Here is a 24,091-nt window from a genome sequence, read left to right as displayed (position 1 = left end):
GAGCACTTCTCTCTGAAGGGCTGTATGGGCATAAGGTTATAAAAAGCTTAAGTGTTCTAGCTACTGTAGTATCAAGCAACCTGCTTAATGGAAGCAGACTTGTCAGAGCGATGTCCATTTATGTCATGTACTGGCAATATTTGCTTAGGACTGTAAGAAGATTTTAATGTGCTGCTCTTATGTTCTTGGTCATATTTGATCCTACATTTGCTTTCAATGGGTATAGAATAAGTCTTCATACCAAGTCTCAGTTGTGGTTTCACTGGTTTTCAAGCTTTTTTTTTTTTTAATAATTCAAATGAATACTTTTATAACTGGAAATCCCTAAGTGTTTATTCCATRTTGGAGGATTAACTGAGTGCTGCAATGCTGCCCGTTTCCTCACCAAAGAAAATGATTTTTGACTCTTGCTCTGGCACCTGCCCATCGGGTTGTGAAAGGCACCTCTGACTGCTGTTGGACTGACCAACTGCCAGGGGATAGTGCCCTTTTTGCACAAGTAATTTTTTAAGCTGCAGTTGAGCATCATCTACTGCTTCTTTCCTTCCAGGATAGGTAAGGATACCTTATAGTGCTAAAGTTTCAAAAGCCCTTGCTGAAATCCAGAGATGCTGCTATTTTGTGAATATTTGGGCAGGGGAGTTGCAGGGGAGGGCGTCAGTCACAGAGGCTGATGTGGTCCATCCTCCCAGGGCCTTGCTGTGCCTTCCCGAGGCAAACGGCTGCATCCCTGGAGTTCTGTGGRTTGGAAATCCTGGGGTGTGCGTGTGAGACAAAGCTGTGGCGGCTTGTGTAGGCAAATATATGTGTAAGCCTTGCAAAAAGAATGGCTTAGTATTTGCATGAGAGAAATGTTTGGGAATGGGTGGGGTGCTCGTGAGATGAAGGGAAAGTGCAGGTACACATGGTAAAGTCTGGTATTCTTTCAACAAAAGACTATCATTTCCTAAGCTGGAAGTAATGTAATAATGTTTGTATCTGCAATGGCTAAATTAGATCATTTGCCATCATTACTGTGTGTCTAGCATGCCATTTGGACTTTATATTATGCTTAGGAAAGGAGATTAATCACTAGATGTCAGAAAGAATCATTATATTTCATTGTTAGGATTTAAACAGAGGATATGTCTCAAATATATCTTAAAAAAAATCCCTTAAGACCTAAATCTTTGCCCCGATTCTGTTGCTAGAGGCTGCTAAACACGTGCGCAGGAGATAAAGAAACAGCTTTGGCCTTTTCAAATGGCTACTGTTGTTACTGTTGTGTCTGTTGGTACAGAATCACTTTAATACTTGAATTATTGTGGTTGCTCCATTTATCAGATCATGAAGGAAAAGCTAATCTATGATTATGGGGCAATTTTCAAGAAAGTGGGTAGCATTAAAACTATTATCCTATAGATTCTTTGCAAGCAGTTGAATGTTTCTGGCTTACGTGCTGTGCAAGTGAGCAAGCGTCGCCTCTGTCCTAGGAAGCTTCTTGTTAGGGAAAACGTAATTCCTAAATAAAAGCTGAGATTTTGCTTGAGCAACTTTTCTTGTCAGATAGAGACATGAAGCAAACAGGGTAAGGAGGCTGCTACTAGGGTGAGTTACAGCCATAGCTGCATACAAAAATACTTCTGCGTCTTCAATAGCAAGTATTTTTTGTCAACAGGCTAACATATTCATTTTAGCATAGCCAAGAAGATAACTAAAATTGATTTAAATCTCAGACATTTCAATGTTGTTATACAAAAACATAAGCTTGTGAAATGCTGTGTTAAATGATTCCAACTGTTTGTTTATTTGTAATGAATAAAGATGTTTGTCCTACTGATGAACAGTAATTGCTATTAACGATGTTAGTAGTATTGTACTTGAGACATCTGCTGCACAAAGCAATCAAATAAAAGGGTACTCCTGAAAAAAGACTGGCATTTGAAATCAGCACCAGGATRCACATATTTGTAATGAGTTATATGCAACTTGTTTATATTTCCTGAGAAGACAGGTGAATTTTGAATCAYAATTAGTTTACATGAAGAATTTTGGTCTGTTATTGAAACAACTGGAATGATATCAAACATGAATTTGCCGGTTTAACTGGAAAGGCAAATCTCACGGCCCATTGTATGACAACAAATTCCCCTGGATTGTCTAGTTTCCTTATGTCTGGCTATCTTACTAAAATTCTACTGTAAAAAAAAAAATCTGTCAGGTATTCTGTTTTTTCTTCTTTAAAAATAATCTTTGCTAAGAAAATGTCATAAAGTTTCCTGTAAACTTCCTTTTCTTACTGACATAATCTGATATAAAGTGTATTTGCAAATGCTGAAAGGCTATACACTTTGTATTTCAGTGCCTGATGACCTCTCTATAGAAGAAAGAGAAGAACTTTTAAACATTCGTCGCAGAAAAAAAGAACTGATTGATGATATTGAGGTAATGGATTTATCTGTAAAAATTCTAGGGGCCTGATTTGTAGATGAAATTACAGTACACGACAAGATTGCTTTCTAGTTATGAACTACAAATAATGTTTTCTAAGCATCTAAATGACTTAATCTAAATTGTAGAAATTAACAGTAGGATTTATGCAGTGTTTATATATATTTAAGATGTCTGTATTTATGTAATATCGCATGTGCATATGCACACATTCTTGATTTGTGTAATAACATGTATAGTAGATAAAAAGTCTTATATTGAAAGTCATGAAGGAATCTGACATTGAAGGCAAGTGGAATAATGAACTTTGTATTTACTTTGACCAGTAAATACTTCAAAAGCCCCAAACTAATTGATTATATCCATATACGCTAGCTGATTTCAAAAAAGTGTTTTAGTGTTGGTTAGATTATTTTCATCTTTTGCAGAGATTAAAGTTTGAAATTGCTGAAGTTATGACAGAAATTGATAATCTGACTAGCGTAGAAGAAAGGTAAGTAATGCTAACAATATGGGTATGCTTCAGTAACATGTTAAAGCAGGTCTTTTAGGAGCAATAAATAAAAATAGCTTTAATAAATTATACAAACATTTGATCACTCTTTGCAGTCTGTTGTAAGGTCTTACTCCATTTGGATGCATCTTTCCTTTGATATGTTGGACAATGACATATTGGATAGAATGCGATAATTTGTTCTGTTAATAATGATACGGCTGTCTAAAGCTGTGATCACTTAAAATAATTTAAAACTGTGATATATTTTTCCCTTTGTAAAAAAGTAAATGTCTCTGTTTTGTAACAGAAATTACAAAATTGGCCAAAGCACAAGTGAAGAGGTTAATTCAGAAATTGTGTTATATAAGAACAACTGATAATCTTTTTATTTCTTCTTTCTTTTTCTTCATGTGCAGCAAAGCAACACAAAGAAATAAGCAAATAGCTATGGGAAGAAAGAAATTTAACATGGATCCTAAGAAGGTAGAGTATCTTTTCTATTTGTTAGGAGTCAGGTTCCTGGGACTGATGTGATTTAAGGCAAATGCCTTCTGTTTTCTTTAAGAAAACTTTCCTGGTAGCATTGTATTCAGAGGCCTCATTTGTCTAGCCTGCAATATACTAGGCAGATGTTTATAATTGGTACAATCATTTAGTCCTTATTCAGTCATGTATGCTTTTTTCACTCAAGGATTTTGATAATAGAAAATATTCATCAACAATCAAATATTCTAGATATTGATTGCAGAAAGGTTATTTGCATCTGGTAGAGTTGTTCTGTGTTGATACGCAAATGTAATTACAGAAAAATTTTAATTTTTTTCCCCTATTTTCTCCCCCTATTTTTGTCGTCTTCATTGAGACTATATTTTGAATTTTTGAGGGGTCCTTAACGAATTTTGAAAGTGTTATTAAAAGTCTTCAGTAAAGCGTTTTGTTTTGTTTATTCTTGATGTCTTTTCTTTCCAGTCATACTGAATTCAGTTGTGATTTGGTGCCTTTTCTGTAATGTTCCAAATACAGTAATGTTCACTGTTCTCTTGAGGGTTATTTTCAGCTTAGCTTAAACACCTGAGGATTTGGTGATATATAACTCTTTAAGCCATTGACCATATCTTTTATTTTTCTTCTCTGTTTTGGTGACCCTCTGGCTTTGGTTCTGTTGAGGACAGAATATCCTCAAATAGCCTCACAATATGTTKTTTCCTCCAGTTCCTTTGCCTTGTAGAAGTTTGTGGTAAAATCAGAAAATGATGTTGAATACTCACATTGCAATGTGAGTTGGTTTTTATTGGTGGGTGAGATGATTTCTATAAATAGGTGCTGTGGCCACATTGCTACTGTAACATAATTTAAATGTGGTAAATTGACTTAGGGTAGTAATTCCTTAATAATGTCTGGGGAAGAGTGGTGGCCGGCAATAGCTGGCTGCTCTAAAGCTGCCTCATCTCTTTGGTAGTAACTGCTATTTTGAACTACAGGCGGCTAAYATACGTATCCTTCTAATGTTGTTTGAGAGAATTAACTTAAGGTCATTGTGGAAGGGACATTTTTCATTCCTAAATGGGAACAAATATGGTCTACACAGTCAGAAATGAGATGACTATACAGGCATTGAATTCCCTGAATTCTCTCTTTAAAAGCAAATAATAATAATAAAAAAGCTARCTTGCTCTTGCAGGCAGGAATATATAGAGCTAATTGCTCTAATCAATTWTATTTCAAGACCTTTAAATTTTCTGATATCTAATTTAGAGCAATTATTCTTCCTCTCCCTTGAAAACAAAGCAAAAACAAACAAACCGTCTGTGTTCAAAATARTGGTGTTTAATGTAGTTATGTGATATAGTATCATGTAACTCTGTGTATTTGGATTGCTGGTGTGGAAGGGGCTGTAATGACAGAGTCTGTAAATGCTCCAAGGATCCCTGTGTTGGGAACATGAAGTTGTGCTTGAAATTCACAACACTAGAAGTCGGTTCTGTCTGGAAATGAATCCTGTCTAAAGGCAGAATGTAAGCAACAATAAAATTTGTAATTAAGTTACTGTAAAAACTGTGAAATTCAAAGCCGATTTCACTGCAYTGACTCTCAGAAAATCTATGCAATATTTTAATTTAATATTAAATATTGCTGTAAGTGTGTATTTTGTGTGGGAGGTCAAACTAACACAAATCGCCTGTCTAATATCAGACTGCAGAAAAAAGTTACAAGGATTCAAAAGATAGTGTAGGAGTAGAGGGGTTTTGGCTAGCCTATTTTACCGTTTATTCCAGACAGTACAGTTGTCCCAGACAAATTTCCTTTTCCTGTCTGTTTGCCTTGTGATTCCTTAAGACTCTAAGGAGAGGGGGAGGAAAAAAAAAAAAAAAAAAAAAGTTGTAGCATCTCAAAATGTCTGCTTCTGTGCAAAGAAATTTGTTTTCCTTTATTCTAGTCATTTCCATCATCATTTTCAGGAACCTGCATGTGTCTTTATAGTTTTTTAATACTTCAAGACTGGTAACATCACAAATTGTTTTTGTTTCCAAAGTAGGTCAGAAAACCGAGGGTTCTTTTTTTGTCAGACRGCTGGTAATTATAAAAACAAACCAACAACAAAAGGAAAAAAAGCAATAAACTGATCRGAAGGATAATTGCTTCTTTGAGGGTTACTGTGGGACCTCGTGTCTGCTTTGTCCAAAAATAATGAAAGCTTTCCAAGTTGGAATGAAATAAATAGACATATGTCATTTGTAGAAAGTGCAAACATTATTATTCCTAAAATTATCAAGTATTCTAATGGAAAAGATTTTCAATATTTCATTAAGCTTTTCTGTGCACATTCTTAATCTAAGATATTGTATTTGCCTCTAGCTGCCATTTCTGCTTTTTTTTACTTAACATGGGCCCATACTAGTGGAATGAGCAGGAATATTGATGTTATTGTTAGGGCATGAGGTGGAAGAAAAGAGAGATGCTTGTTCATGACCTGCTGATGCCATGATGATATTAGAATACCATAATTTCCATACTTTTTAAATCTTGATACAACTTTTAACCTCCTTTCTTAGTGCTTTGCACAAATTCTCTGGGCATCCCTAGGCAGCACAAGTTGCAGAGTCAGTAGTTCATGGCAGGGCAGAATTGCAGGGTCTTCATGAAGCACTTTCTGCCTTTCTCCCGTGCTTCAACAGAAGCTCCATGGAAAAAGCTCAGCTGGTTTCGGGGAAGAGTCCTTTTTTAATAGCTCAGTTCAAGCACATCCAGAGATCAGTGACAATCACAGAGTCAGCAGTTACCATCCTCTCTTTAAACCGGTTTCAGTATCTTCAGCCACAACTCCTATGCAAGTAGGGGCTTGATGTATTGGGTTGCTGATTGCTAATTATAACAGATACTTTATTTTGTGTCATGGAGGTAATGAAGTTATTCCTGTATACCTCTTCATTATAAGATTTTGTAGATTGCTGCTTGGCACACATTTATGCAATAGGTGAACAGGCTAACTTGCAAATTAACTCTAGAGAGTAATGTAAAATCATGTTCAACTAAAATAATAYTTCTTATTTCTGTAGCTGAGAAATTTTAATTGCAAGGTAGTGTTTCTAGCCTTAAAAATGTGTTTTTTCTAATCTATAAATTAATAGTGAGTATTGTTTATGTAACTGAACTCTTTTTTACTACTTTTTTAATTTATAGACTAATGCAGTTCAGAATATGTATATGTATATATAGTATATCTGTGTTATTTTATTTATCCAAATCTCAAAAGCAATATTTACATATGTGTTTGTGTAAGAAAGCATAACATTCCTTTTTCTCTGTAATTGCCCTTCTAGGGAATACAATTTTTGATAGAAAATGACCTCCTGCAAAACACGGCAGAAGACATAGCGCAATTCCTGTATAAAGGAGAAGGATTGAATAAAACAGTAATTGGCGATTATCTTGGTGAAAGGTAAATAAAAAATATTATTCCTGATAATCAGGATGTAAAGAAATTATTTATTAAAATTGTGCAGGTGTCGTAAGCAGGTTGTAGTGTTGGCTTCTGCTCTGCACATAGATTTCCCATAACATTCCTGGACAGGAAACAGGCAGCAGTTGAAGTGCAGTGAACATGCAAGTTTGCTTCCGTGGAGGTGCTGCTCCAGGAACTGAGCTTGAAAACTGCTGCAGAAAGAGACAGGAATAAGTTGGAGTATGTGTACATACGTGCTTGCACACGCTCAGCTTTTGGTGCCAGCTGTGCAAGTTTAAAAGTTGACTCATGAAAGGTTCCATGCCTGTAGTGAAGTGTTCTGGTAGCTCCTTTAGAGACATCCAGAATCTGCTTGCAGTATCAAGGGCTTAATTGGTGCACAGCAATTTCCTCCTGGAATTGATACATTCAGTGAAAGTTTTCACTGCAATAGGTGTCTTTTTGAAAATTTATTTTCCCTGTAAAGTTTCTCTAGCATATATTCAGGCATTTGAAGAATTTTGTAGGAAGTATTATGAAATTTCTCTGGAATATTTGGATCAACAGTACTGTACGATTATTACAGATAGTTTCATAGTTATGAATGTTAATATACAGCTATAACAGAGCTTTTATGAAGCTCTCTCTGCTCATTTTTAAGAGAGCGGTGTTATATTKGGGTACTGTGTTCTGAAATAATTCCAGTTTTTCTAGCCCTAGCCCTCAAACCTCTTTATTCATGCAGAAAGAGCTCTTATCATACATCCAGTCCCACTGGAGTCATCATGAATAGTCATGTCACTATTTATAGGTTCACATTTAAAATTCAAAAATTTGTTGCAAGTTTTTCTGCATTCGAAGCTGGACAGCAACAGTGCTCTGAAAGCAAGCTGAAAGTGTAGAACAATATTCAGTAATAAGAATTAGGTAGACTGGTGAAGATGGAATTCAGTGGTGTCTTCCTGTGTTTTTTTGCCCCCCCCCCCTTTTTTTTCTTTTAAACCCCCTTCCCCCTCAACATTTAACTACAGACAAATAAAGAGTGGCACTGAATGGTAAATTGGATCTGGGAATTTCCTATGAATTTATCAAGTGGGTGATAAAAGCTTAAGAAAAGTGAGAAAATGAACATAATACTACTATTCTGCTACTATAATACTACTATTCAAGACAGAATCAGCATATCCATTTTCAGGAGCAGCTAAAGTAAAAAAAGGAATTAAAAAAAAACTATTTTGTTTTGCTTTAAACTAAGTTTGTTTTCAATATATCTAGTCACTTCCATTGTTTTTGGTTTTCTTCCATTTCTACAAGTGATGCAATATTAAAGCAAGTAATTTGTTTTACCTCCTAAAATAATATGTAATATTAAAGAGGATGCAGCTGAAAGTGCAATTTGTTTTTCAGTAATGTGCATGGATGTATTTTAAATTCTTGGATTATATTAGTATGTAGTAATACAGCACATTGTAAATTGGAAAAAACAAACAGCAAAATTAAATAAGAAGATATCTAAAAAAGTGCAGTAAATAAAACATGAATTAACCTTATTTTTAAGTAAAGAATTACCYGCGTCTTAAGAACTTTTTAATCTTTTATAAGTGGCTTTCTAGACCCTTTGTGGTATGTGGGCTGCAGTCTGTGGAGCTGTGCCTAACACTATTAATCCAGTCTACATAAGAACATTTTATATATATATATATGTCTAACGCTTGTTCTGAATTACTGCAGTTTTGTGCACAAGTAAGCAAGATCAATATTTTGTTTATAGGAACAAAGTACCCCTGCTGAGTACTGTATTTAGTGATATAGTTACAGTGGGTTATTTCACTGCATTGAAAAATAGTTACAGAGCTAAATTGTTCATTACTGAATTTGATGCAAGTTGCTCTTTTCTTGACAGAGCTCATGTAGATTTTTTGTAAACAGTATGGGGGTCATCTTAATGAATGAATGGTTGGTTTTGAAGTATTTACCTGTGGATATTACGGGTTGGTTACACACAGTCGGTGTAGCTCACACAGTCAGTAGTGCAGGAGATAATCGTGGTGGATGCACAGCTGCTTATTTTTGGGTGGAGGCTGATAAGCAGCATTCTGTTTTGGTGATGTGTTTAAAGCACACCCTAAGGATTATAAACCTTTTATGCTTATGGCAGACGAGCTCATTGATGGTGCAGTCTAAATTCTGTCTGCATCCAAATCACTTTGAGTTCATTTATATTTAAATATTGGTTTTGCATTTAAACACCTTTGTGTCAGACGAATCATACTTTGACTCATGCTTTATGTAGCAATTTAAAAGATAGGTGAGATGAGGTCCCACTCAAGACCTACCCTGATGTTAGTGAGCTTTCATTGTGGCCACTGCAATAATGAAACATTGGGTAAAACACTACTAATGAGTCTGGAGGAGAAAAAAAGAAAACCTCAAATGCGTGAAAAATTCTTCTGATTTGATCATTTTATCGAGTATTTATTTGTTTGTTCTCAAGGAGGATGGAAATGATGATAAACCCATGTCTGTTTCCATTTCTGTCTTTCGCAGAGACGAATTTAATATTAAAGTTCTCCAGGCTTTTGTTGAACTCCATGAGTTCGCTGATCTCAATCTTGTACAAGCTTTAAGGTGGGTAAAGTCTTTCCTTTTTTTGACCTGAGCTGCCTTTATCATGTTGCACGTTCATGTGAGTCACTTACGCTGACTTACTCATCATAAAGCTGACCTATAGCTCAGCATGATTATATGCTTTACTGTGCAAGTTAGCAGAGAAAACTGTTTAACCTTTTCCAATTGTTTTTATGTATGCTGTCTTTGACGGTGAGAATCAATTATTTCAGACAAATACAGATAATTAAAAGTGCCATGGCACTTTAGTGCGCCTGCCAAATATTTGAAGAACTATCTTATAGCTTAAGGTAGAGATAGGTTAAAACAGACAGACCCCTGAGCTGAACAAATCGTTTTGTTTGCTGCTCTCTCCTTTCTCCTCTCTTCCCATTTCAACTTGTTCCTTCTGAAAGAAAGTCCTGCTGACTGTAGTCAGTGACTATGTTCAGTTGCAAAAAGGTGAACTTTGGAACAAGTAATTTCCTTCTGCTTTCCTCACAATTTCTCTCTTTTCACCTGGGAAGTTTGTTATCTTAGTATACCTGTATCTTAGCTAAGTGAACAGTTTACTTCCATCTCTGGGATGGCAGTATACAGTGACCTTGACCTCTCCTGGTAGAAGAAATCCATGATAAATCCTGCACATTCAGTAGGATTAGAGACTTCTGACACTGCCACAAGTATCTCTCTCCTGACTCTAGCTAGATGGAATTAGTTGTGTGACTTGTATCTCCAGTGTTGTGCCTTGAGACGTGGAGCCCAGCAGCTTTGCTATGGGGGAGCTACGTGGTGGTGATAATTTGCACTCCCTGAGGCTTGCCTGGGATGCCTCGTGTTCCACCTCCTTTACCCACTTTAATGTTAGGTTTGACTTTATTCTTCCTTAGCAGTCGCTACTGTTAAATGTTTGTATTTTGGTAGCTTCCCAAATTCCTGTTCTGGATTGGAACCTCACACAAGGCAAGTAAAAGAGACCAAAAAAAAAAAAAAAAAAAAAAAAGATGGCCTGTGACAACTTGATAATCTTCTAAAATGAAAACTCGTGAGGACAGGAATAAATGGTTATTTTATTGGCAGTCTGCAGGGAAATGGGGATCTTATTTTGCATGGCAAAGCATGTAACATCGCTGTTTTGGATTCTATTTTAACTTAGATTATTCTCTTGCTAAAGGAAGAGAAGAAAAGAATAAGTGATTCTAGCTTATTCTAGCATTCTAGCTTTTTAGCTCCACAGTATGCCAGAAAGTAGATCGGCTGTGATGTTTGCCCTGTATGCATTCCAATGTACTTATATGCCGAAACAGTAACCTTTGAAAGCAGAAACTCATTTTTCAGTTCATTATGCCAAAGAGGAGCATAGATTTTCTCCATATATTAGAAAATTACAGAAGTTATATCATGAGTCTTTCTTTTTAAAATCTGGACACAGTTGATGTAGGATGAGCRTATACTAGACAGGCAGAGCTTCTGTCAAAGCACCTTTTTATGTTTGAGGAGTTCCAATAATGATAATTGCTTTTGTCTTCCTTGCTTCTATCCTCCACCTGAAATATTTTATGTCAAGTTTTCTTTTTACAACGTAAACTCTAGCATAAAGCGTATGTTACTCTTAGTAGTTAGAAACCCCTGATAGTATTGAATATTTTGTTTCTCTGTATTGTTATCATGACAAAAATGGGATGCATACAGAAGATTGTTTTCTAATATGGAAAGAGAGACTCTGAATTTGAGCGACCATATTATCTTGCCTGATGCCACGCGGTGTTGCTGGCTGAGTTACTGGGCTAGCCATCTGTGCATGTTGCTTTATAGCAGCTCCTGACTTGTGTGTTGAGAGATCAAGAGCATATTTTAAAGACATCTTATATACACGTTGTTGATTCTGTTTCTGATTATTAGCAATATATACTTAACATGTAAGTATTGGGATGTGTCTAACAATTTTTCTTCCCTTCTCTAGGCAGTTTCTGTGGAGCTTCAGGCTCCCAGGGGAGGCTCAAAAAATTGACCGTATGATGGAAGCTTTTGCTTCACGTTACTGTCTTTGTAACCCAGGAGTCTTTCAATCTACAGGTTAGTCGCAAAAAGCAACATCAGTTCTTAATTATTATTATTAATTATTAATTATATTATATATAATTTCATTTAATATAAGAAATAAATGGTTGATGTTGGACAAACTGGGAAAGTCAGGAAAAATGACCAGTCAGGGAACATGAATCCTTTAAAACAGACATGCAGAGTGGCAGCATTGGCAGAGCAACCTTGAAGATATTTCGTGGTACACAGACTTGGGTTTAGAGAGATTAGTAAGATAAGTTAGAAAGTCTCTTCTGTCAATTATAAGCATTTTATAYGTGACTATCTATGTATCAAATCCAGTTAATAAATGACTGTAGTATATAACCTAGAAAGTAATCAATTTTTTCTTATACAGACTCTATCCTTTCTCTTTAGCATTTGCTCAGCAGTAAATTATCTCAGTTAGAAATGCACTTCCGTTTTCAATTGAATTACTTGTTTTAAAATTAGTCAGGTCATTAAAAAGGAAATATAACTTTGATAATAGAATATTGTAGCATAGGACATGTACAAGGTTTCAGATATAAGTGCTGTTTTACAGTGTTTAATAATCAACTGACGTTTTAATTCTGTTAAAGCTCCTAATTCAGATGTGCTGGAGCTTGTTGGTCCGCTTTGTTCAATACACCTAGTAAGCTGATCATTCTAAATAGAGGAACAAATAGGTCACGAAAAAGATAAGATACAACAGATCTGCCACAGCTAAAAGGAGAATAGAAAACAAAATCTTGAAGTTGCCAGCATGTTAGATATTAGGTTATTAGATATTTCTTTAGACTCAAGGGAAACATTTGAGGCTTTGATTTCATGTGTAATGTTTGGGGGGGGATTTTTGGATGACCTGTTTCTCTGTCATTCAAGATGAGCTACATATTTGTTTTGCAGGTTTCTTCAGTACCACAATATAGAGAAAGATAAATCTTCTTTTAATGATTCTTCTTAAATCTTATTCCAGATACATGCTATGTGTTGTCATTTGCTATCATTATGCTAAATACCAGTCTGCACAACCACAATGTAAGAGATAAACCAACAGTAGAGAGATTTATTTCTATGAATCGTGGAATTAATGAAGGTGGAGACCTTCCAGAAGAGTTGCTACGGGTGAGTTGAGCTGGGGAAGAAAATGCATATGTGTTTGTATTTTTAGTGGGGAACTTAAAAGCACATATAACAGTTCTCAGACTGATTTGTCATGCAAAGTAAGAAGATCATTTTCTAGCATGCCTAACCATCTGAATAACTGAAAGAAGTGCTTTGTGATATTTGCAGCTTCTTTGATTTAATTCTCTCCTTATTCAGCTGAGCAGAGGACAGTAATCAGAGGACAGTAAATCTCTTAGACTTGCTTATGGCAAAATTTTTGTGGAAATGTCTTACAAAAAAGGGCGTTTCTGTGCAAGTCAGAGAAAGCAGGAAAACAGTAGAAATTTTTCTATTTTATTATTACGTTTCTTTCTCTTACGTGAATTTTCTGGAAGTTTTTTTTACCTGTCTTTTGAAATATCAGTAAAGATGTTTCTCTYCATAATATATCTTTCTGTAATGTTGTGATAAAGTTTTTTCCTAGAACTCGGATTCATTTGACAGTGCTTGTACTAATTGAGAATTGTGAGAGAAGCTGAAGCCCTTGAAGTCCTGAGCCACCAGACTTGCAGAAAAATACGTCTTTACAGAGACGTACATGTAAAAACTATGTAAAGAGACATCTGTTTATAGCTAAAATAATTAAGAAGTAAACTTGCAAAGAGTAGTAAGTCATGATTGGGAAGGGATGGTTTGAAATTTTAGCGCATATTTCTTATGCTTTTTACATAAACCATCTGAGAAGCTGTTGAATATCTAGAGTGCATTGCTTATAGATGCTGATTAATGATTTTTTTCCTTTTTCTTATTCTTCTAGAACTTATATGAAAGTATTAAGAATGAGCCATTTAAAATTCCAGAAGATGATGGAAATGATCTAACGCACACATTTTTTAATCCAGATAGAGAAGGTTGGCTGCTGAAATTAGGTTAGTTATAAATGTGATTTTGCTACTGTTTGTTTAGTTTATTTGTAGCACGTATGCCGCTTCGCTGTCTGACTGCCATCTTGCAACTCTAATGAGATTAACCTTGTTATCTGTGTTTTATAAAATGTACAAACTAATAATAAGTAATTTCTTTCCAAACTGTAGGTTGTTGTTTCTTACATTACTTCTCCAAATTAGCAGTCTTGTTGTAAACTTTGGAGTAGAGTTTTATTTCTGATGCTTGAGAAATGAGTGCTCAGCAAAGGAAAGAAAACTCTGTGCAATATTTACCACGTGTCATGACTGATAAATAACAACTAAGTCTCCATGAAGTCATTTTAGAAAACTGTATGATATGTCGACTCAGTTTTCTGTATGCAAAAAAGGATTTCTGTTCAAGTAGTTATTTTTGTATGTCTTTATTTTTCCCTATTATTTGTGAGTTTCTCTTGGTTTGGTTTTGGCTATGATTTTTTAATGAGTGGTTTAAATGTGCCTTCTTGTTTTCCTTATGGCCTATGACCTATCACCTTTCTGTTCTGTGACTGGCTGTCTCTACTTATTCTGCATTAGGAGGTACGTATCTGATTGCTTCCAGTCCCCTCTTCTGTTGCTCATTCTTTTATTTTCCTCCCCCTTCCTCCTGCTTTTTTTCTTTTTTTTTTTTCTTATTTTTTTACTTTTTCACTTAGTGTCACTAACAGTATCATCAATGGTACCCTGTCTACAAAAGACTGGGCCATCACTCTTTAACTCACATGCAAGTATTTTCTGCAGAAGAAGAAACGTTTCCTTGTAGAGCAGAAATCGGAGGTGATTTGTGTGYGCACTTCTCACATTCACTGAAGAGCGTAATGGAGAGAGTAATTTCTGCTGAGAGTACAACAGTTGTCTTATTCTTGCAATGATGTTCTAGAGCATATTTGGATACTTGAACATAGAATTCATTAGAGAGATGAAAGACTGATTGCAAGTGAGCTATGCATAAGTCACTTTTTCTTATTTTCCTTTATAAAGCAAGTATTTGGCTTATTTTTAAAACATCTAAAATGAGCACAAGGTTGCTGAAACTTCTGGTGTTCTCAGCCTTCTGGCACTGCAAGAATTCTACCTTCAATTATTCTGCCTTACGGTTGATGGGTCTTTAATTATATAAAACAGTCACTGAAATTTCATGGCAACTTTTGTTCTTCAAAGAATTAAACCTCTTCCATATGAAACACCAGCACATGCTCTGCTAGAGCCAGTCGTTGGCAGCTTCAATGTGTAACTGCATTGTAAAGCAGGAGGAACTTTGCCCTTCCTCTCTGGCACATGACGTCAATAAAAATGATCTTTCATTGCACACAGTGTAAGGATGTTACACTGAAAACCCAGCAGGAAAAGCATGTGTGAATGTGCATGGTGTTGTGCTCAGAACTCCCCCAGCACAAGGGTTATTGCAATAAGGAAGCGCAACACGTCCGGAATCCTCCTGTGAATCACGCTGCAAATATGTGAAGCTGCTCTGCCTTCAGGACCAAATTTTCTTAGCAGACAGAGACTCGTACAGCAAATATGTGTTGCTAGTGAAGGTGCAATGACCAGAAATWAACATGTTTAGGTTTCTGTTGGGAAACAGTTATTCTGAAAGCAGCAGAGCATTCTTCAAGTTCAGAGGAGCTGTGGGTATTAAATGCTGCAGTATTGGTGAAAAGCTAAGGTGTTTCTATTCCTGTGTAAGACTTATTCAAGTCATCAGTTTTGTTAAGACTTTTGCTCTGTTGGCTGAACTTTTTCAGTATTGGGATATTTTCATATATTCTGAAATTCACTTGTCCTGAAGACCTTCCCATCTGTGATCATGCATTGTGAAAAGTCTTGGAAGCCTCGTGGGTGCAGCAGACTTGCTCTTGTGAAGTTTCTGCTTTGAAGATTCAGAGGTGACTTGATGCAAGTCAGGCCTGCAGAACCCAAGTGCCAAAACTGGCAGCCATACAAAAATTTGRTTTCGTCTATCCAGATTCAGTTAATGCATTTATGTAGACATCTTTATCTCAGTAAAACTGAATCAATATTCAGTTTTACGTCTTTTAAGGATGGTATGAATGAAAATGAATGCATTAGGTAAAAATATTAAGGCTGCTGACAGCTAATGATTCTTCATTTATATCCACTATTGGTAGCTTTTGGCTTTTCCTGCTATGTAATGTTAGTGATGTGGGTGCTACAACRTTTCCTACTAACCACCTTATGGACTGAAGTTTTGGACCAAGTGCTCAGTGTCCTAATACTTAGAAACAATCATTTGCAGAAGGAGGCATTTCCTGGTCTAAAACAGAGTCTTTTGGCGAGCGTCTTGGTTTGTGTAACACTTCCTCCTAGTTAGAGGGAAACTGTGACACCATTCCCCTGAACGGGAGAGGAGGAAATGATTCAACCTAGACACATGACTGTGTTATTTGTTGTTTTCAGCCGGTCAGGCGGCTGCTCTGAGCTTGGAAGCTAATCTCCAAGCCTGTGCTCCGAGATGCTCCTTCCCAGGCATCGGTCCTTGAGGGGATGTCATTTCTTCTCCCTAATGCAGGACAGAAGAGTGGTCAGTGGTTGGGAACCTGACCTTTCTTGTGCCTGTCTGTGTCTCTCGGGAGCTTATGCTGTTTTAATTTGAAGCAGTTAATGCAACTGAAACAAACTTCTCTTGCAAAGAAACCTAAACTTTGATCTCATCCACTGCATGTGTATTCCAGAGTCATTCTACCCAGTGGTAGCTAAATGCAAGAAGCAAAAGCATTCTTGATGTCTTTTTTTTTTTTTTTTTTTATGTCTTTTTTTTTTTTTTTTCCCCTCTCCTTTCAAAACTTTACTACAGATGTGCTGATGATTTGGGTAGGATTGTCTGCCCTTTGGTTCCTAACTGCCTTGCTAATCCTTTTTACTGCAGTTCTCTTTTCTTTTTAGTAAGACTTTCTTTAATTTTGTTCTCTAGTTTGTACATTGTCAAGGATTGGAAAAAAAATCCTATATTTAGGCAACATAGGCTAAGCTTTCCCTTCTGTGACTTTTCCTTACAGTCTGTATTTCCACCTACTAATGTTATGCTTCTTTATTTTGTTGAGATTTCATTTTAATTAATAAGCCAGATTATGAGAAGTACATTGTGTATCTCTCTTCATTTCTATACATGTATATGGGTTCATATTCTGACATTTTCTGGTCCTGTTCCAATACCTTAATTCCTTTACATTTTAATCTTTAGAAGACAGTCAGCTGGAGCTGGATATGGAGCCCAATTCCAAAGGCTTTGGCAGTGTTTTCTGATCCTACCTCTTTMTCTGTCAGGGAAAAGTGTTTTGCTGCTGCTAGATCTTACCCATTATTCTTAAATGCAGTGTTAATGGCCCAAAAAGGCTGTTGGGGAGCTTTGGGGAGCTTCTTGGTTTGTAAGCCCTTGTCAAGGTGTGTTAAGTCTGTGTTAATGTGTGTGCTGTTGGGACCTGCAAGCTCCCTGAGTCCAGGACACCTTTAAGCTTTTCTGTCTGCTGACAGCTGCACCTAACTAATATGTATAAGGGGGTGAGGGTATAGAGATCTGTATATGAGAAAATTCTTTATCATAACAACAAACAAACAAGCAAAAACCTCGCTGTGCTTTTTTATTTTTTTCTCTCTTTGTAAGTAATCCATAGCTTAGTGGAGCACAGACTGGAAGGTCTATCTCAGTAACTCACACGTATGCCATAACCCAGCCAGCTGCTGCCTGTTTTAGGGTGAAGGGAGAGGGATGTCAGTGGAGATATTTAATCCTCCTTCTGGCTTCAACATCAAACTTATCCTGGAGCTGGGAGATGTTTCATGACAAAGCTTCACTGAAATTGCAGCATATTTACAAAAAGGTTTCGGGTTTGAGAAGTCCTCCTCTACAAAAGAGGAGATATTACTAAAAAGTTCTCAATGAACACTGTTATCATTTCTAGATGATACTTTATACTGTTCTGGGAATTATTTGTTTAATCCATTGTTTCTGCCTTAAATTACAAGCAGACCTTCTTTTAAATATACGGTTCTTACCTGATTTTATTGTACAGGTTATGAAATAGTCCTTCKTTCGGTTTAAGCTGCCTCTGCAATAATAACCAGTTTGCCTTTTTGTTTTTCCTGAACCTTAATATTTTTCTGCCCATCTTGCTATATTGTTCTCTCTCCTGCTGGGTTGTCTAGAACAGGCCAGGATGTGAAAGATGATGGAAGYTGGTGTTGCTTTTTAGCTTTTTATATATGCCTTTTAGCTTTATATATATATWTATTTATTATTATTATTATTACATTATATATATATTATATATGTGTGTGTATATATATATAATATATATACAAAAGTCTTATGGGGCAGACCATCCGTGATTTAAAATCAGAATATTACGTTGTATGAAAAATACGTCACATTACAGTGATAGGAAGGTAGAGCTGTGCTGGCATCATCTTGACCTGGTGGTTGCTTATTCCTTGATCCAGAAGTGAGCTGAGCTTAAGTTCGTTGGCTTTTCCATCCCTAGCACGATCCCTGCCCTTATAGTTGAACCATCTTTCRGTCAGCTTGGTGGGAAGTTCAAATACAAGCTCAATGTTTCTACAATGCTTTTTTTCCTACAGTGCTGTATTACTGTCTGTCACAGTGCTTATACTAAAACACTACCAGTTCTTCCCTCACTGTTTGCAGTTCACTTGACCTTTCATTTTGTCATGGCTTCTGCATCTTGCACTACTTTGCCTTCTCCTTTTGCTTTACCACACCTGCTTGCAGAGTACATTTTTCTTAAGATGAGTGTGTTTGTAGTGGAAGTATAAAATCTGAGCACATTGAACATGCTTGTTAGCTCTGCCTTGTCATGTAGATCCTAAAGCCAAAGATGCGTCGTGCAAAAGGACCTGCTCTATAATGTGAACGTACAATGGGCCAAAATCAAAAAGCTCCATGATGTTCTGAGAATTATTCTGTGAACTTAATATGGTTTGGATTTATTAATCAAAACAGCAGGTATCACAAGTAAAGAAAAAAAAAGATAAAAAAGATTATGGTTATGTGACTGATTTGGAGGCATTGTGGATATTAAAGGCACTCCTTTTAATGCAAGAGTGTTCAATAACGGTCAAGTCCCTTGAGACGTTGGGTTAATGAGATTGAATCACTGCTCAATGGATGATGCACAGGTGGTGACCTAATGCTGATATCATGCAGCTCTGCTGCACGATWGTATTAATAACACGGGGATTCTTTATCTACAATTGTCGTTCGGTCTTTCCTGGAAATGAATTTTGCAAATAATGTAACTATGAAAGATTAAAGCACAGAAGCACTACAGGACACAGCGGAACAATAGCTGAAGGGGCTGACACAATCGCGGGTGTTTCTGAAAGGAACAGCTTCCTTCAGCGTGACCTCAACACTTATAAGGAAGGGACATGTGTGGTCACCAGTGAAATGAAAGTCACCAAATGCCTTTATTTATATTGATGGGCCCTTTGTACTAGACAGACTGTGGCCAGGGCTGGTCCTGTGGTTGGGACCCAGGGATCAATTCTGTTGGTGATCCATCTCCCTTGCCCTTTGCAGCACTCACTGTGCAACGCTGATGGCTACATAAATATTAATATTATTGATGCAGTGAACAGATGAGATGGCTTACACACAGGAAACAGATCTGACTTAAGAAACTGTTGTGTTCCAGTCTAAGAGAAAGGACATTCAAAGTTTCAGAGCGTAAAACAYGTGAGGATGGCCAGCAACACCATTGTTCACGTTGGATTGTTGGATGTTAGTACAAGAGGAGCTGCAGGAAGTATTCCTTAATTCTCTGCTCATCTGTGCCTGATCCATTTGCAACTGAGATTCTGAGCCGTATTTTGAAAAATACAACAGTGCACTCAAATTACTTTCTTTTCCATTTTTGAAGCCTTGACAGCTACACACATATAACTAAGCAATACCTTTAATTATAGGGGGAAGAGTGAAAACGTGGAAACGAAGATGGTTTATTCTGACTGATAATTGCCTATATTATTTTGAATACACAACAGTGAGTATATATGACAGTGAGCTATATTTGTAATCAAGGATTTTAAGGGGCTAGTAATGTGATTAAAACTTTTAAAATTATTATTATTATTATTTAGGACAAAGAACCTAGAGGAATTATTCCTTTGGAAAATCTTAGTATAAGAGAAGTTGAAGATCCTCGAAAACCAGTAAGATGTTATCATCATGATCATCATCTCCATCCTTTTTTTTTAATGAATATAATAAGCCATATGTAACTTAAATTTAGTTAAATGGAAATATTTGACTTTTTTAAATTGATTTCTTAATTTCTATTCTGCAGAACTGCTTTGAGCTCTATAACCCCAGTCACAAAGGTCAAGTAATTAAAGCCTGTAAAACTGAAGCTGATGGTAGAGTGGTAGAAGGCAACCATGTAGTATATAGGATATCTGCTCCAACCCCAGAAGAAAAGGAAGAGTGGATTAAATCGATCAAGTGAGTTCAGAATCTGAAATATCTTTCAGAAATGAATTCTAATTCCTTTCTGAATAAGATATTAAGAACATTTTGTTGCAAGTTGTTTGAACAGTTTTGATGAAGCAGTGTCCTATTCTTAGGATTAATGACAGGCTGTACAGGGCTGTAAGASCAAGATTTATTGAATCTCCTGTTAGCACTATTCTCCTAGGACCAGATACTACCAGCTTGCATGGGGAGAATGAAGAGGATCTRTTTTGTTTGTTGTTGTTTTCTTTTTTCAACAAATATACAGCCTTATGTGAATCACCTTTAACCTTAGTTTTATTAGATTATGACTTTATAATTGACGCTTTTTATCTTTAGTATGTTCATAGTGCATTTGAGCTTTCAAAGCTATACTTTAACTTGTAAGTTATTTGAGAGTAAACTCACACTTAAATAAATAATGTATGATTCTGATGTCTATTGCTTAAAAATCCCTTACACTATTAAAATTTTGGAGTCACCCATCGGGAAAAGAGAACAAAATTTCTAGTCTTCTTTCTAGTTTCTAGTCTTCAAAACCAGATATTTGTTAAGCAAACTAATGACTCCTTTTCTCTCTTATAGAGCAAGTATCAGCAGGGATCCCTTCTATGATATGCTGGCGACAAGGAAACGAAGAATTGCAAATAAGAAATAGAATTTGGCCAGCAGCTCATATACCTGCATCAGCCTATAAATGAGCATACAGTTGAGTGATTAAAAAAAAAATGGATAAACTAAAGGACAATTACTGTATATATACACATTTTACTRCAACATAAAACTTGGTAAGACCTTTCAGGATAAAGAGTTATTGGCATATAATTTAAAGTAAGCTCTCTATCCCAGGGGATGATTTTATTGGAACTTTAATTCAACTGAAAACACAGAAGCCTGGGTTTCACTTGTATTAGTTGCAACTTCACTGTACTTGGGTGGGAGAGAAGGGAAGAAATTTCAGGTTGACAGTAAAATGTATTATACCCCTTCCACGAACACGTTACCTATAAAGGAGAAGTGACTGTAAGTACTTTTATCTCTCACTAAAACGCAGCACTAAGAAGTTGAATACAGAATGATCTAGCACTTATTTTTTTCTGTAAGCAGAAAAACCAAAATATATTAATATGAGCTTACAAATATTGTGTGTTTTGTGGTAAATGAACATTTGAGTGAAGCTTTCATGTAGAATTCTCTCTCCTATCTTATATGGAAATAGCTTTTCTTCAAAAATGCGACTCAAGGGTAAACTGGCAGCTACATCATTAACTAGTTGTGCCAAAGGGTTTGGTTGATATGCACTGAAAAATATGCAGCTCCCAAAAGCAAAGGTTTGAGTCTGTAGACATGACAGTGAATGCAGATTCATTAATCTGTAAACAGACGGTTTAATACTTGCCAGTAGGCTAAAACTCATTCCTGTCTGCTCATACACTCACAATAAGCAGTAAGGTTTAATGACTGGTTTAATCTGCTTTTTATATAATAACATCCTTCTTAYTTTTTAGATATGTTATAGTTTAATTTACATTAAGTTACTACTAAAGGAGTATGATGACAAGGCTTGCAATGGTTATAAGAGTCTAGGTTTTGCATGTGAAAACATCCCATGAACTTYCATATGCATTTAACTTTTAAAAAGCAGGGTGAAGGTGGTGTAATTCTTCTGTGAAAGAAGGGAGTGACCTCTGCTTGCTTAACAAACTTTGGACGTACAGAGATGCTCCCTGTATTCATTTTATTCTTAAAGGCGATTTTTTCAGGTCTGTGCTTCAGTAGTTGAAATAGAAAAACTGAACGGACATCCTTATCTTTAAGAACAAAGTCTTACACAACTACCTGCTGCAACTGTGTGTTCCCCCTGCTGTGAGAACATTGTGAATTGTTGAATTCTCTGTGCTCCTACTCTGTGCTCCTACTCTGATAGTCTTTCAGTACCAAGTGCAAGCTACTGCTGCGACAGATATTATGGCAACGCTTTTCAGTTAATAATGCCCACAAATCCTTCTGCTATCCAGGTAACAGCCCCTTTCCCTCTCCCCACTGCTTCCACAGGCAGAAGTGTTTTGCTGCTTCTGCTGGGACTTGGTTTTCCAGAAACGCCCTGACACTGAGTCCTGCCAGTGCCAGCGACTGCCCTGGAGACCTGATACTTTGTCCAAGCACGTTTGCTTCTCAGTTACAGATGCATCTCTGAATACACATTAGGCTGTGCTGCACTGACAGAAACATAGATTTATTAATTTGATCTGTTTGAAATTGTATTTTTAAAGTAAGGGAGAGTCTGTTTTATCGTTGGTGTCTTACTCATTTGCCTCACTTTGCATGGGTGCTCAGCCTGTGAATGTTCTGCTTTGCTATATGTTTTACTATGTACAAGCTGAGAAAAGAATGCAGTACACTTTTCACACTATGAATTTTCTCCAGGGTGTGTAGAACTTCATTGGACCTAAATGTTTGGATCTGATTATTTTTTAAGGAACAAAATTCAGCCAAAGGGCTGAGAACTCTTTAATGATCAGTATGAGGAAGCTGTTGCTTAATGGAACCTATTTAAACTCTTCATAGACACTAATTAAATTGTGTGTCCTGTATTTGCAAAGCGGCATGATTAGGCAGCTGTGAATGTAATAACTTGTTTTGATTTGTCTGTCCCACAACTTTGAAAAGTTTTGGTTTCAAGCAAAGCATCCATCAGGTTCAGCCTTGACAGATTTGTCATGCGAGGAGCGATAAAGCAGACTCAGTGGTACTAATGAGCGTAGTGCTGAAATGCAGCAGTTTGAAGAATTTCTGGAGAAATGGGAGATTACAAAAGCCTTTATAAGCCATGAAGCACTTTTGTGTCCATTCTTATCTTCTGAAATATCACCTTCCAGAAAGTCTTATTTATTTAACCAGATGAGAATGAGAATGTGTATCTATAAGCATGAAGGAAATGCCTTGAGAGTTCATTTGCTATATTTAGTTTGAATTTTTTGTATCCTGCAGAAATAATATTTAGAGTAACATGTAACTGAGGATATTATAGCAGGAAATGCATTATCTCTTAGCATTGGAAAGCACCATCTTAAACAACTATTTGTGGTGCTCAATATATCTATTTAATTTACAACCAAAGGTAATGGAATAACATTCTTGTATGTGATAATATTTAATTTCAAATGTTCTTTGTAACAGTATTAACAGGGAATGAAATTGGCCCAAAATTTCCACTGGCCATGAGGCCAGTAAAACGAAGTGGCTTGTGAAAATTTTGGCCAAATCAGGTACTATCCAGAGGGTGAGAGAAAAAAAAATCTCTCGACTGTGTGTGTTTGCTTGCTTGTTATTGGGCTGAAAGTCCAGGTGTGGTTACCACGACTAGCTGCCCTGTGGCCCGAAGCAGTATCTGTTACAGTTTGGCCATGCTGAGAAAAAGTCATGTGGGGACAAGAGACTTCTCCTTCCTGAGGCACTGAAAATGTGCTTTGCTCTTTGCTTTTGCCATCGCCCTTGAGCACCACGGGGGCCAGCGGAGGTGAGCAGGGCCAGGCGCCAGCCGAGCACCCGGCCCCTGAGCTCAGCCCCGGGGCCAGGCCAAGCGAGGGAGAGAACTGCGGGCTTAAGCTCAGCTGGACTGACTTAAACTTTGAGATATTCTGACTAAATAAGCTCTGCATCACTTAACATTTTGAACAGTTTTAAACTGGTACAAAACYGAACCTTTATAAACTGAGCAGCATTTATAATGCTTCATATATAAAAACAATGCGTATTTTTAAAGATTTAATACATATCTATGTAGATATGCTTGCTGGAAAAGCTAGGTCTGTTGTAGACCAAATGCTACAAATTAAGACTTGTGGCTTACCAGGTTCATTTCTATATTTTCTTGGAAAATATTTCTAGTTAGAGTTTAAATATAAAATGTAAATACTGTACAGGTCTGTATTGAAATAAGTATTACTTGGTGTACACAAGTGATYTGCATGACATATTCTGTATCAATC

The 24,091-nt window shown here is 36.5% G+C and overlaps 1 protein-coding gene across 2 annotated transcripts in view; it reads left to right on the top strand.

Annotated features, from left to right (window-relative positions):
* CYTH3 (cytohesin 3) overlaps positions 1 to 23,880 on the top strand; it is a 44,117-nt gene extending 20,237 nt beyond the window's left edge. Inside the window, exons 2-13 of one of the 2 annotated variants that reach the window (XM_026053876.1) lie at positions 2,342 to 2,424; positions 2,859 to 2,923; positions 3,343 to 3,409; positions 6,748 to 6,866; positions 9,417 to 9,497; positions 11,440 to 11,552; positions 12,517 to 12,665; positions 13,465 to 13,576; positions 19,556 to 19,632; positions 19,730 to 19,801; positions 19,936 to 20,090; positions 20,685 to 23,880. In XM_026053876.1, coding sequence (XP_025909661.1) covers positions 2,342 to 2,424; positions 2,859 to 2,923; positions 3,343 to 3,409; positions 6,748 to 6,866; positions 9,417 to 9,497; positions 11,440 to 11,552; positions 12,517 to 12,665; positions 13,465 to 13,576; positions 19,556 to 19,632; positions 19,730 to 19,801; positions 19,936 to 20,090; positions 20,685 to 20,757 — 1,166 coding nt within the window. In that variant the 3' untranslated portion in view covers positions 20,758 to 23,880. Of the gene's footprint in view, positions 1 to 2,310; positions 2,425 to 2,858; positions 2,924 to 3,342; positions 3,410 to 6,747; positions 6,867 to 9,416; positions 9,498 to 11,439; positions 11,553 to 12,516; positions 12,666 to 13,464; positions 13,577 to 19,555; positions 19,633 to 19,729; positions 19,802 to 19,935; positions 20,091 to 20,684 lie in introns of those variants that run through there. The other variant, XM_026053875.1, reaches the window with a different exon arrangement.
* The last annotated feature ends 211 nt before the right edge of the window (positions 23,881 to 24,091 follow it).

Source organism: Nothoprocta perdicaria, unplaced genomic scaffold, assembly GCF_003342845.1.
Source record: "Nothoprocta perdicaria isolate Ctin4 unplaced genomic scaffold, notPer1 scaffold_12, whole genome shotgun sequence".
Taxonomy (NCBI): domain Eukaryota; kingdom Metazoa; phylum Chordata; class Aves; order Tinamiformes; family Tinamidae; genus Nothoprocta; species Nothoprocta perdicaria.
Note: the sequence above shows the minus strand (reverse complement) of the source record. Positions and strands in the feature narration are given on the sequence as shown.